At 45.8% G+C, this 14,175-nt stretch overlaps 1 protein-coding gene and 1 long non-coding RNA gene across 4 annotated transcripts in view; one reads left to right on the forward strand and one right to left on the reverse strand.

The window, feature by feature from the left end:
* Nucleotides 1-2,710, reverse strand: part of LOC138158685 (uncharacterized) — a 39,898-nt gene extending 37,188 nt beyond the window's left edge. Inside the window, exon 1 of the long non-coding RNA XR_011167707.1 lies at nt 157-2,710. This is a non-coding gene — a long non-coding RNA (uncharacterized lncRNA). The remainder of the gene's footprint in view (nt 1-156) is intronic.
* The window catches only part of MAD1L1 (mitotic arrest deficient 1 like 1), an 865,451-nt gene extending 851,684 nt beyond the window's left edge, over nt 1-13,767 (forward strand). Inside the window, exon 17 of one of the 3 annotated variants that reach the window (XM_069084812.1) lies at nt 12,722-13,747. In XM_069084812.1, the coding sequence (XP_068940913.1) occupies nt 12,722-12,886 (165 nt within the window). In that variant the 3' untranslated portion in view covers nt 12,887-13,747. Of the gene's footprint in view, nt 1-12,721 lie in introns of all 3 variants that reach the window. The other 2 variants (XM_069084813.1, XM_069084814.1) reach the window with 2 other exon arrangements.
* The last annotated feature ends 408 nt before the right edge of the window (nt 13,768-14,175 follow it).

The following is a 14,175-nucleotide window of genomic DNA, read 5'->3' on the forward strand; positions in this document are numbered from 1 at the left end:
TATTCAGTAACCTACTCAGGAAAGGAAACAACAGAAAAGACAGCCAATGCAAACTCACATCCATGTTAGTTTAGAGGTGAGATGGAGAGGAAAGAATGTAGCCTAGCCCCTCCCACACTCCCCATCCCCCCAAGCTCCCTTTTTGAGTGTACCTACTTCATGCCACACAGGAGAGTTGAAGAAAGAAACTGAGTTTGAAGGTATCTCTTCTTTTAACTGTCACAGCACCCTGACCCTCCACTGCTGTCATGAAGGCAGTAGGGAGGGACAGAGAGAACCAACAGACCACTTAGGGTTTCTTGTGTCATGCCAAAGTGCCAGGCTGTTTCAGTGCTGAGTCACCATAGGACTGGGGGCGACCTCTCCAGCACACACAGGTGGACGGCCAGAAACAGACTCTGTACACGTTCTGTACATGTGTGCACAACTCATGTTACATTAGCCCAGTGGCTGGCATGTAGTCAGTGCTTTTAGCGTGCCTGCTGATTAAGAGAGAAAGGAATAGTGCTTTGTCATAGCTGACGAGCATTGGTGTGTAAGAAATGTGGCCCTTGAAGGGAAGGGGAGAATAAGTAACTCAATAAGTTTCATGAAAACTGTGAAAGAGGAAGGAAATGCTCTTAAGTCTCATTTGCTCCCTCCGGCTCCTGCCCAAGCTCATTCTGTGAGTGCCGTGGCCTTGCATAGGAATCTTGTGTGTTTGTCAGCTCTGCCTCAGGAGCAGAGCAGGGGGTTGGGGTGGGGGAACACATCTTGTGAGAAGAGGCAAAGACAGGATCCTAGCCATCGGGCCTGGGTGAGAGTGAGCTGTCTCCATGTCACCACAGGGCCTAATAGAGGTGCCCATTTCAAACCTGGGGTGGTGGGCAGGCTTGAAAAGCTTCTCTTATTTCAGGAGTGCCACTGAAGCACAGCTTAGCAGCTTTGCCCAAATATTCCAGCTCTCCTGCCTCCCTGGGGAAAAGCCGCCACTGCCGATGTGCTGATCCATCCTAAAACAGGGTTAACTCCTTGCATGGGAACATTGGCTCCCATGGTTTGCTCAAAGAACTTTTCAGCTAGAGAGGTTCCGTTTGGCTGGTTCTCTGTAGCCTGTATCTGTAACAACAAAGCAGAAAAAGAAAAGAAAAAAAAAAAGGCTTATGTCTAAGAGCTGGGTCGCTAGCTGGCCGAGCCTGCCCTGAGCACAGCATTCCTCAGGAGGCCCGTGTCTCCAAGCCAGTCACCCGTTTCTGGTGTTCTGCTGTCTGAGTACTCCACTCACATATTCTCCAAGAGAGAAAGAGGCTTTACAATAACTTAACATTCTTGGAAGCAAAAACAGTATGTAAAATCTGTAAAATGAGCTGTAAAATGAGGAGGTTGAAACCTCTAAGGACCCTTCTAAATCTAAATCCTAATGACTAATAAGACTGTCTTCAAAATCTGATGTTGAAAGACCCTGTTATTTTTATGACCTCCCAAGGAGATCCATCACCTGCCACCAAACCTCACTGAAGTCATGTCAACTGAAGTTACAAAGTCATAGTTTTTCATCACGTCTCACCCAAGTCCCTTATCCTTTACTTTAAGTCCACTCACTCTTCTATTCATTAAACCCAACTAGAAACAAATTACTTAAGGCTTGTGTGTAAGATTCCCCAAAAGGGGGAGTGGAAAGGTACTCAGTGTACAACGTGAATCAGGCATGGGACAGGTATTTATCTCCCACACACAAAAGAAATGCCAAAACACAAACAGTCCTCAAAAGAACACATTAATATTAAGACAAACTAAACAAGTGGTTGTTCTAACTACGCACAGCTGGGAGATTGATACTTAAAACTATCTCATTGTAAAGTAGTTTGCAGGATTGTTGATTAATAATAAATTCTCTTTTTTCAGGGGATTGTGTAGGATCCAGGACTTTGCTACATTTGGGCCTCTGCTTGGTCAATCCTTTATGGACTTAAGGACACTAATTGTTGCCTCTTTAGGGTTCTCTTCCCACAGATCTTGCCTTCTTGTCCCTGCACTTCCTCTGATGTCCTCCCCGCTTTCCTGGGATCTTTTGCAAATTCCCTTCCAAATGACCGTGAGCAAATCAGGCTAGAAAACCCTGCTGGTTTGGGACAAGGACAACACTGGGAGCTTGTGAACTTTTTGTTTGTTTGCTCTCTCTTCAGCCACCGCATTCCTGAAAGTAAATAGGATGGCCACAACTGTCATTTTTCTACTAAATATCTCCCTGTCCTCTCATTCTCAAAAACCTCCCTATGCCACTGCTCTTCTGTTCCCCCACCCCCATCCCCAACTCTCTGAGACTAAGTAAAGCACTTTGACTGCCGTCAGCATCAGCAAATTGGGACTCAGAAAGGATAGAAACTTTATCCTTCTGTGGAGAAAAAAACCAACAGCCCAGTGACGGAGCTGTACACAGCTCTCCCCAGCATTCACTTGCCACGATTAACTTCAGATCCCACTCAGACCTGCCTCTCCTGCACAGACAGATAAATAGGGTGGAACAAATAGAAAGGGTAGACCAATTCCACGTTACCTGCCTCTCTGAAAAGGGCTGAGTGCTGACACACAGCTTTATCTGTAATGCAGGTCTCTGCCTTCCAAAACATAGATATAAGAGAAAGAAAGCCTTGAATAATTTACCAATTTCCAGGGTCAAAAGGAAGACTTAGAATGTTGTCTTTCCTCTTGGGGACAGCTAATCCCAGCCCAGCCCCTTGCTAGAGATGCAATTGCCTACCCACATTTCTCTTCTCCAAAGCGGGTCAGTCAGGGATTTTGTGCTACCCCAGCACCCCTCTTGTCTCTTTCCCTCCTCCCCCCACCCCCAACATCCCCTGCCTATGCATAAAGAATCAGTGAACAGTGTATGATCTGACCACCAACTGAGCTGGATAACTAGACCACTTCAGGCTTAGCAGGGGGTGGGAGCTGCCCCTCTGTCCCCTCTATGTTTTGCAGAGAGCCATGGGGATGAAAGGAGCGTGCCCCCAGGGCACCGTTTAGTTGTTCAGTCTGCAGTCTGATACAGGTTACAAATAAAAAGAAGTTCCCAAACAGGCTCTGGCACATTGCAGGTGACAGACTAAAGGGCTACCATGTGTTCTGTTCCTCCAGGGAATCCCGTGGAATCAGTCAGGGAATGGACACTGGAATGGTCCATGGGGAAGACCCAATACAATTTCTACTGTCTTTTGCACACACTTGTGTAGAACTCTATATTAGAATATTTGGGGAGGGCCAAAGAAATTGTTGAGTTTGCTAATTTAATGGGATGATTCCTGTCTCATAAGGTTTAATTCAAAGAACTTTGCTTATTCCCACCTCTTTCAAAAAACTGATCCCTCTGCTCCTGGTGTCTCCTCCACTCCTGGGCCCCCTGTGATACCAATGCATGGGAGATGCTATGAAAGGGAGGCCAGGCAGCCAAGGCCACCAGGACCCACGGAGATGCCACTGTTGGCCTTTCCCCACCCCTTCATCTCTCAGCACTGGCTTTAAAAGGTGGCCGGGATGTCATGAAGAGAGTGCTGGGAAGTCTGTTGGGACATTTGTATCCTAATCCGAGTGCTACTGTAAACTAGCTGTGTGATCTGCAGGTCTCTTCCCCTCATTGGGCCTCAGTTTCCTCATCTGTCAAATGGGAGGATTGGACTCTATGATTTCTGAGGTTCCTTCATTCTGTGATTCTACATTCCGGTATTAGAATGTGAGATCCTATAGACTTTTCCTAGTCCCTCCCCATGTGACAAGCCCATCTTCAACAGGGTTACACTTTTTGCCATTAGAAGTGACATTTACAGGGGCGGCCAGGTAGCACAGCGAGTAAGAGCACCGGCTCCAGTGTCAAGATTGACCTGGAGATAGAATCCCGGGCTCAGACACTTAGCACCCACCCAGAAACACCTGGCCGTGTAACCTTGAGCAAGTTACTTAACCCCAATTGCTTAGGGGCGGCCAAGTGGTTCAGTGAGTAAGAGCACCGGCTCCAGTGTTGGGACGACCTGGATCAAATCCGGGCTCAGACACTCAGCACCACACCCAGAAACACCTGGCCATGTAACCTTGAGCAAGTTACTTAACCCTGATTGCTTTAAAAAAAAAAAAAGAAGTGACATTTACAAAAGGAAGTAATAAAGGGAAGTAATAAAGAGTATTAGGTTCAGGATCCAAAAATCACAAAACTGGAAACATGCCGGTCCTTGGAATCTGAGCTTATGTAACCCCCAGCAAACCCACCCCTTCCCTTAGCCTAGCCAGCCACCCCTTGTCCGCCTATCCCTTTTGGGACCTTTCTGCAACTATCTTGCACCAGTTTATTCTGGTGTTAGCACCAGAAGGGGCCTTGGTGATTATCTTGTCCAACCCCCTCACTTTACAGAAGAGACATCAGATGCATTAACATCTCCAAGGTGACCCAGGGCGGTGATCACAGGATCATAGCCTTGAAGCTAGAAGGGCTCTTAGACCCTTTCCTTTTGTAGTGTGGAAATGGAACCTCAGAGGGGCTAAGTGACTATTGAGTGTCAGAGGTAAGACTTGAACCCAGGCCTTCCTGATCTTAAGTCCAACATTTTATCAGCTGTGCCATTGCATTTATCAGACAATGCCAGGACTAGAACACAGGTTCCTAATCTGCTGTCAACCTATTCATCTCCCAACCTTCAAAATCTTTCTTAAAATCTCACCTCTAGAAAGTCTTCCCTGATTCATCAGATGTATATTCATTCACATTTATGTATTTGCTGGACGACTTTTCTCACCCTCAGTTTCCTCATCTGTAAAATGGGGATAATATCACTCACAGAGTCATTGTGAGGATGAAATAAGTTAATAAAGTGCTTTGCAAACCTTAAAGCAATATGTAAATGTTAGCCATTATTATAATTATTCAGCAAACATTTATTAAGTATCTGTTATGTACAAGTCTGAATGCCAGTTACTGAGAATACAAAAATATACATGACATAGACCTTGTCTATGGAGCTTACAGTTTAATGGGGAAGAAGACATATATTTAAGTAACTATTTATAGGACAAAATGAGAGGAACCTGAGTAAAGAGCTAAGAAAAATTGAAGAAGAGAGAGAGAGAAAAATCACTGTCACCTGGAAGGGTGGGGAAGTGAGGCGAGGGGGAGGCATCAGGGAAGGCTTCATGAAAGAGGGGATGTCTGAGATGAACCTTAAAGTAAGAAAGGACCTACAAAAGACAGAGATAGAAGGAGTCCATTCTAAATAAGAAAGGCTGAGGCTAGGGCAAGAGCAGTCCAGTTGGAATGAAATATAGGATATGTAGAATAGAGAATGACGAGGTGAAGCTGGACAAGGTCATGGAGGACCTTAGATGATGCCAGCTCAGGAGCTGATATTTTATTTGGGGTCAGAGAGGAGCCACTGAGAGTGTTTGAACTGAAGAAGGATATGATGGAGAATGGGGTAGGAGTGGGGGGGGGAGGAAGGGATACAATTTGGGACTCAAAATTTTTTAAAATGAATGTTAACATTAAAAAGTGAATTGGGAAGAAAATAAAAACATTTAAATTTTGGGAAAAAAATTGTGCAATGAGAGCAGTATATTAGAAAGATTCTTGGGCAGCAGTATAAAGGGTGGATCAGAGAAGCAAGAATATCAAATAGAAGACAGAGGCCTGGTTGAGAAGAGATGAGGGCAGGGACCCTAAGGATGATGGCAATAGGGGTGTGAAGGAAGGTGGAGATATAAGACAGAACTTGGCATTCGACTAAATGGGGTGGGGGGAGGGAAGAAGCAAAGGTACTTCATTCCAAGGTCATGGCCCAGGGTTAGGAGCGGAAAGAGTGACGTCATCAGTAAAAGTAGAGAAGTTGGGAGGGACGAGTCTTGGAGGGGAAATGATGAGTTTGGTTTCAGATGTGTTGAGGTAGAGGTGCTGACAGGCCATCTAGGTAAGGATGTCCAGCAGGCAGCTGGCACACAGCATTTTAGCATATCACTAGCCAACTTTGCAACCACTGCAATCCCCTCAGCTCCCCAGGGTCGTGTTTACGGGTAGATGTGCTTCTGTATGTAGCCAGCTTAATGTGTAATAGCTCTGCTTATGGCGGGTCTAATACTCTGAGAAAATGGAGGGCGGAAGGAATACTTGTACCAAAGGGCAGTGAGGGGAGAAGCAGAAAAGCTCAATTCCATTTAGAAAAGACTGGAAAGCAGCCTAGGTTTGGGTGCAAGATCAGAAAAAGATGAGAACAATTAAACAGGAGGAAGCAATTGCTGGTGGGAGACTTTTTCTTCTCATCTCACCTTCATGTGCAAATATGAGGAAAAGTGGAAAGCTGACCAAGAGACTTCTGGGAAAAATGAATATTCTGTAAACTGGAGGAGACATTGAGGTGAGGGGAGTGAAGGTCAAGAGATTAGGGAATCTCTCTACTTTGTTGTTGTGATTGTTGTTGTTTAGTCATGTCCATGACCCCATTTGGGGTTTTCTTGGCAAAGATACTGGAGTGGTTTGTGCCATTTCCTTCTCCAGTTCATTTTACAGATGAGGAAACTGAGGCAAACAGAGTTAGGTGACTTGCCCAGGGTCACACAGTTAGGAAATATCTTAGGCTAGATTTGAACTCAGATCTTCCTGACTCCAGGCCCTCCAGTGCTTCATCTATTGCCCCACCTATTTGCCCTAGAACAACAGTGTTGGGATGCAGTTCAGATACTCTTTACAATAATGGGGAGCTCTATAATTGCCTACAGCTCCTACTGTGGGCTCGCTCATGCACTTGTGCTTATGTTCTCTCTCATTCTGTCTATCTCTCCTTCTCTCTCTCTGTCTCTCCCTCTCTCTGTCTCTCTGTCTCTCCCTGTCTCTGTCTCTCCTCTCCTCTCTCTCCTTCTCTCTGTCTCTCCCGCTCTCTGTCTCTCCTCTCCTTCTCTCTCTCTGTTTCTCCTCTCTTCTCTCTCTCTGTCTCTGTCTCTCTCCCCCTCTCTCTGTCTCTTTCTGTCTGTCTCTCTGTCTGTCTCTCCCTCTCTCTGTCTCTCCTCTCCTTCTCTCTCTGTCTCTCCTCTCTTCTCTCTCTTTGTCTCTCTCCCCCCTCTCTGTCTCTTTCTGTCTGTCTCTCCCTCTCTCTGTCTCTCCTCTCCTTCTCTCTCTCTGCCTCTCCTCTCTTCTCTCTGTCTCCCCCCCCCCTTCTGTCTCTGTCTGTCTCTCTCTGTCAGATATACAAACAGACATACAACACTACTGCTTTCCCCCAAGGACCAGGGGACTCTTCCATTTAACTTGCAGCCTAAACCTATATGTGTTCTCCCCCCTCCCCCCCATTAGAAGATGAGCTCCTTGAGGGCAGGGACTGACTTTCCTATTTGTCTCACTATCGCTTTGCACGCTGCTTTGAACATAGTAAGTGCTTAATAAATATTTATTTATTAAATTTGTTTCACACATAAGGCGATATAATAAATGCTGGGGACAGGGGAAGGAGAGGCAATAACATGAAAGAAAGAAATTTCCTTCCCTCAGAGAGCTCACAGTCTAGTAATGAAGCTAAGACAAGGACATAAATGTAGCCTATTTCAATTCATTAAACATTAAAGTGCCCACTAGGTCTACCACACTGCTGAGTGGTAGGGAAACAGAAAAAAATGCCAGTGTGTGCCCTCCAGGAGCCTCCAGTCTAGCAGCTGGGGAGAGCACAAGAGCGCAGTAAGAGACCTTCAGACAAAATGCTGTGTTAGGTCACTGGAGAAAGGCTTTGATAGAGGAGATCAAGTAAGCCTTCTTAGGAGGAATGGTATTTGAGCCAGTCATTAAAGGTTGGGTCAGAATCGGGCAGGCTGAACTGAGCAGCTTAGTCCTAAACATCTGTCTTAGTGAGCTGCTGATCTGGGAACTGGTTCTCATTCCACACTCCTCTAAGAGTCTTCTGGTCTCCCCAACAGTCTCCAGACTTTGGGGCCAAATTCCATTATTGTTGGCCCTCCGGGGAGTGACTTGTGTACAAGGTCACTGTGCCACCTTGTGGCTGGGCCGGAAACTACAGTCGCCCCCCACTGTCCTGAAGTCCTGGATATTCCAGGTACCCCACCCCTCACCCCATGCTTCTCCATACCCACACACAAGTCTCCCAGAGCTGTAAAACACTGAGCTGGCAGTCTGGTCTTCCATTTGTGTGCACCGATATCATATACATAGGCAGGACTTCTAGCGCCACACCTGAGATCTCCTTTGCTTAATTACGTGATGAATCCTGACTTGAACACTTACTCTGTGTGACCTTGCACAAGTCATTTCATTTCCTCGTTCTCTCTGTAAAATGGAGCTATGACATTGACACATTCCCAGCTTCACAAGGCGGTCAAGAGCAGAGTGCTGTGGAAACACGATTGTCACCATGGCTGATGGACTACCTGTTGCCCTGCTGGACCTTTACCATGCTCCTTCTCACCCCAGACCTGACTTGGTCACTGCGTGTTTGGAAGCCAGTGGGCAAAGCAGAGTCAGAGAGCCAGCATTTAGTAAGTGCCCACTCTGCAGCTGGACGTGAAGCCAGGACATCTGGGTGCTCAGGCTGGCCTTAGAGCATGTCCTGTCCCCTCTCGCAACATCAGCTTCCTCATCTGGGATGACCTCTGAGGCCCCTTCCCACTCTGAATCCTCTTAGGGGTAAGGTGCTGTGCTAAGCCTCTGAATCATAAAGAGAGACCAAGATGGGAGCTGAGAGGACATGTGGTTCACCCTCCACACGTGAGGAAACTGAGGCCCAGAGAGATAGGCCTGTGGGCCTAGGGATTTTTCCCTTTGCAGTAAGGAAAAACCAGGAAATATAGAGGTTCAAAGTACCTCTGCTGCACACGGACAAGTATTCAGCCCCTCTGAATGCCAGTTTCCTGATCTGTGAAATAAGGAATTGACCTAGGTCAGGGGTGGGGAACCTGTAGCCTCAGGACCTTCTGTAAGGCCTTCAGTGGCCTTCTGGGTCCTTGGGTGCAGCCTTCTGACTGAGTCCAAGTTTTACAGAACAAATCTTTTTGTTAAGGGGATTTGTTCAGTGAAGTTTGGATTCAGTCAAAGGGCTGCACTTGAGGACCTAGAGGGCCACATGTGGCATTTGAGATTGCAGGTTCCCTAGGTGACCAGCAGGATCCACACCAATTCTAAATCTATGATTCTGTGGTTCCTCTCAAGAAACTTTCTGTCCGAATTCAGTCAGAAGATTACTAGAGTATATTAAGAAGAAAGGAAGGAAAACAAGGTATCATTATGAATCCATAAAAACACAGTCTACCTGTAACTTGTGAGTCTCCTCTGTCCATAGACTTAAAACGAGTATAAAGATAGAAGAAAAAATAATAAAGAGCAAAAGATGGGACTTGCAAGTAAAACAACTCAATCCTGACCTATTTAAACAATTTATTAACAATGAAAAATAGGCAGAAGACAGCAAAAGTGACATCAAAACCAATTAAAATAATTGTGTACAAAAGTTTAATCAGTGTAAATGTAACTCTTATAACAAGGTAACCCAAATATCCTAAAAAGCTACTGTCAGCAAGCACTTGACATGCTTGCCTACCACAGAGATGGCCACCAAAAGCACTGGCAGTTTAGAATAATAAATTATTTTTTAAATTTTATGAAGATAATGTAAGATCATGACCAATACTGCCTCATAAAACACAAAGATGTAGAAGATAAAACTAATTTAAAGAAAGTGTAGCAAGATATACAACTAGGTAGTCATCCCTAGGCATTTAAGAATGAAAATGAAAGGAGGTCCACAAACAAGAAAAAAGTAGAAAAGATCTGCAGATATTTTTACCACAGTTTCCACCATCAAGGATAATAGAGCTGCCCTACTTGGACTCTGAAATCACAGTCACAAATGTACTTATAGAGATGGTAAAAACAGGACTGACAAAAAGAAAAACGGGGGAAACAGATCACAAGATATAAAGGAGATTTATACTAGAGCTGACACAGTTATAAGGACAGTGAGGGATCGATTCACAAGGCATCTGAAGGAGAGAAACATCAAAGGTATGGAGAAAAATACACCACATCAATACTACACAAAAAAAAAAAAACACCGCAATAGAACAGCAGTAACCACTATCATAGACACACCTCCTGTCATAGCCATACAGAAATGTCATGAGAGGGTATTAGCAAAAAAAAAAAAAAAAGACTTCTGCAAGCAATGTACCATTTTGCAAATTGATTAAAAGGCTTAGAGATTACAAGGTTGTACTGTGTTTATTGGTTGCTGATTGCTGAAAAAGTATTTGATTGGGTAGAGCGAAATGTTATCTTGAAGGTCTTCTTCTCACTGCCATACATCAAAACCATTGCGTATTCCTTGAAAAAATACAACAGGGGTAACCTTATTCGATGAGACTCTGTCTGGTCACAAACATCTTAAGAGACATAAGTCAATGAGATATGTTTCCTAAATATATTCACCACTGTGATGGAAAAAAATCCAATGTAGGGTCTAAGTTAAAGAGGGATTCTGTATGGAAGATGAGATCTCCTAGATACTCATCTTTGCGAATGGCATTATTCTAGTTACAACAAGTTTTAGAACTTTTCAGAGTCTCCAAGAACAAATATGTAACCACTCAAAAGAATTTGTCCTAACCATCTACATAGGAAAGGCCAAGTGGATAAAAATATCTGTAGTCCAGATTATGCCATGAAATTGGATTGACAGTCTGTATGTGTATATAATTGTATATCTGTGTATGTAAAACTTGATCATATAGAATAGAAGGTACAAATGGTCAGTAAGTTGGACCCAGAATTTAGCAAGAAAGTGAACTAGATCAGGAAATTGCCCAGTTCTGTAATGACCCCAAATGTCTCTCAGGAAAGATGCGTCTTTTAAAATATTTTACCAGTAGTGTTATGACTGTGAGATATGGAACACAGAAGTTTGGAAAGAATTAAAAAATGAGTGTCACACAGAGAGCATTGAAGAGACACCTGCCACAGTGTAGCAGATGAGGAATTTCAAAGAATGAGAGTAAAAGATGTAAGGGAAATAAATGTACAATGGAAAAAGAAAATGGACTTGTGCCACAGTGAACAGCCCAAGCCGCTCTGCTGGCATCCTCGTGATGTCAGGGCACGAGGAAGGTGTCCAACGAGTCACGTTGACTGAAGCACCTGTGAGGGGCTCATGAGAGGACATATGAAGAGTCAGCCAGTCAGAGCAGGCGGAAAGGGGTCACAGTCAGCACTGTTAGAGGGAACATCCAAACTGATGAGGTGTAGGATCTGCTGGAGTCAGAGCTGGATCAGACAACAGTGAGAATGCATGAAGCAGGCAAGGAATAGAAAGGCAATAGTATATGAAGGGAAGAAGTAAAAGAAGCCTAGAAAGGTAGGTGTGGGTCAGCTAGTGGAGCTCCGGAATTCCAGGCTGAGGAGTTCAGACTTTATCCAGGTAGGAGGCTCCGGGGAAGGGAGGGAAGGGGATTTGGGGAAGTTTTATTGGGACTCATTCCTATGAAAGGGAAGAAAATATGTGCTTTTTTATGTCCTAGGATGTAAATGTTCATGCATCTGGCAATGGGAGAACTGTGGAGCTAATGCTCTCCCCGCTCACATCTGCATTGAGGATTCCTGGGACGCCCTAGGGCATCCTGGGATGCAGTTGTCTTCATTCAGATCTGCAGAGTTACCAGCAGTCCTAGGTTTTATCGATGAACAAGTGTATGTTGAGTGTGGGGTAGAGGAGGATGGAGAGGCCTAGGAGTCAGTCCTGGCTCAGCCGCCAGCCACAGTTGTGTGACCTTGGGCAAGGCGCTTTCCCATTCCAGGCCCTGGCTTCCTTCTCTGACAAGTGAAGAGGTTAGGCAGGGTGATCCCCCAAGATCCCTTCCAGTGCCAACCATCTATGAATTGAAATGAATTTCATTTCCTTTGGCTGAGCCCAGCTTCCCAGGACAGCAGCCTCCCCAGAGCAGCCCAGATTTGTGTTTCTTGCCTGGACTGGCACCTGTTAATGTTTTAGCCCCTGGAAACTGCATTCTCCCTTCTTGAGGCAGTTTAGACACCCTTCCTGCCACCAGGCAACTCATTACACAGGCAAGGTTCACACAGGGGGGGATGGTTTAGAGATCCTGGAAATGCAGAAGTTTAATAATAATGGTCCAGTTAGACTCCACACTGCACACCTGCTTGGCACTGGTTACGGCTACCTTGATTAGTCTGTGATCTACGCAAATGATGAGTCCAGAGCGAGGGAAAGGCAGTGTTCCATCACAATGGAGAGGAAAGAAAGACATCACCAGCATTCTGACATATCTCTCATCTCCCCTCTCCTTCCCTCTGCCTTCCCAACCCCTCTCTGTCTGTTCCTGTTTTCTTATCCTCTCCCTCCCCTCCTCTCCCCCTTTTTCTGCCCTTTCCTCCTCACCTCTTCTCCATCCTCTCTCACTCCTCCTTCCTCTTAAATCTTTTGTTCCTGTTTCTTCACCTGTTCTCCTTCCTCTTCTCTGTATCTCACCTCCCCTTTCCATTCCTTCCCTCCTCCCCCTTTTCCCTCTCCTCCCCTCTACTCCTTGCCCAAACTCTGCCTCCTCTCTTCCCTGTTCCCTCTTCTCCCCTCATGTCTTCTCTCTTTACCGCTTCCTCTTTCGTCCCTGTCTTCTCCTATCTCACCTGCCCTTCTCACCTGCCCTCCCCTCTCCCTTCTTCTCCCCTTTCTTTTCCCTCCTCTCTTTTCTGATTATCCTGCAGGCCTCTAACCCTTCAAGGACCAAGATGCAGCTTCTGGAGACGGAGTTCTCCCACACTGTCCGTGAGCTCATCGACCTCCATCTGCTGCAGCAGGACAGCATTCCCGTGTTCCTCAGCTCAGTGACTCTCGACCTCTTCAGCCGCCAGACAGTCACAGTCACCTAAGCCGGCCTGCCTTGTTGGAACCCAGTGCCTTAAGCAGCCCAGAGGCCGGAGAACTTTAGCCTGCTGCCCCCACCTCCCCTCCCCTGTACCCTCTCCAAAGGCCTAAAATATCCCCCATTTTTAGTGATTTTAAGAGGATAAGGATAGAGCAAGTGGCCTTGCTTTTTCATATTCCATTTATCTCACCCCCCACTGATGTCCCAAATATCCTTTCCTGTCCAGCTTGACCTAATCCTGTCACCCTCATTTTTGATATATATACATCACCATCTGTCGCTTCCCCAGATATTACTTCAGAGCAGGGCAAGCAGCTTCCTCTCTTCCTCCATCCTCTTTCCTGGGTTATTTCCTTGGCCCCAACAGATGGCAACCACCCCAGAGGCTAATAGATAGCATCTATAAGCTAGTTCCTTAGGGAACACCCATTAGGGGCAACCCCTCAAAGGTTAAGCCACCTTCAGGAACAGATCACCACCAGGAAGCTGGCCTCTGGGGCCTTTACTTCATGCTACTCATTGAGGTGACGCCATAGCCAGACCCAGTAAGCAACTGTGTTAAATCCAGTGAGTTCCCTTGGCTAGCCAGGTTTCCTCCTCTCATTTCAATGTGCCTTATAGATGAGACTTAGATCTCACTTGATTTTTTATCTGTCTGGCCTTCAAGCCAGATTCATGGAGAGAAGAGAGTTAAGGGGTTGACCAACCACCATGGGACCCTGTTGACTTGTCCCCTCTGCTTTTGTGTACCCCCTCCCATGACCCACCCCCTCCATCAGCACAGCCCTTTCCCCCACCCTACACCCCACTGTGATTTGAGAAACATCATGCTCTGATGAAGCATTTGTTTGTAACTGAATATCAATAAAGTTTTCTTTTACCCCCTACAGCTCCCATCCTGCCCATGGGCATGTGTGTGTTTGTCTTGGGTTTCTGCTTCACCTCTGTCCATAATACAGCAGCTAGTAGGAGACCCAGGGAAAATGGATGGGGGAGGGAAGGGTAGCTGCTCTAATGAGTTGAAACTCAACTAGGGTAAATGCAGTTGGGGGTGAATGGACTCCAAGAGGCACATGAAGACCGTCCTACCCAGAACACAGTTTCTCTCAAAGCAGACAGCCCGTTTCCCACACTGCAGCCCACCTCTGGTCCTGGTGCTTGCCAAGGACAACAAGGTGAGGTGTGGCGAAGTGAATCCCATAAAAAAGGAAGTATTCCCCCAAGGAGGAAGTGCCAGCACCTCAAGAAGAAGTCTCAGCCTTTCCCATGCTAGTTTTGACTCCAGAGAGCAGT

This window comes from Petaurus breviceps, unplaced genomic scaffold (genome assembly GCF_028583685.1).
Source record: "Petaurus breviceps papuanus isolate PSGF00001 unplaced genomic scaffold, PetGlider_PUasm1.0 175, whole genome shotgun sequence".
NCBI lineage: Eukaryota > Metazoa > Chordata > Mammalia > Diprotodontia > Petauridae > Petaurus > Petaurus breviceps.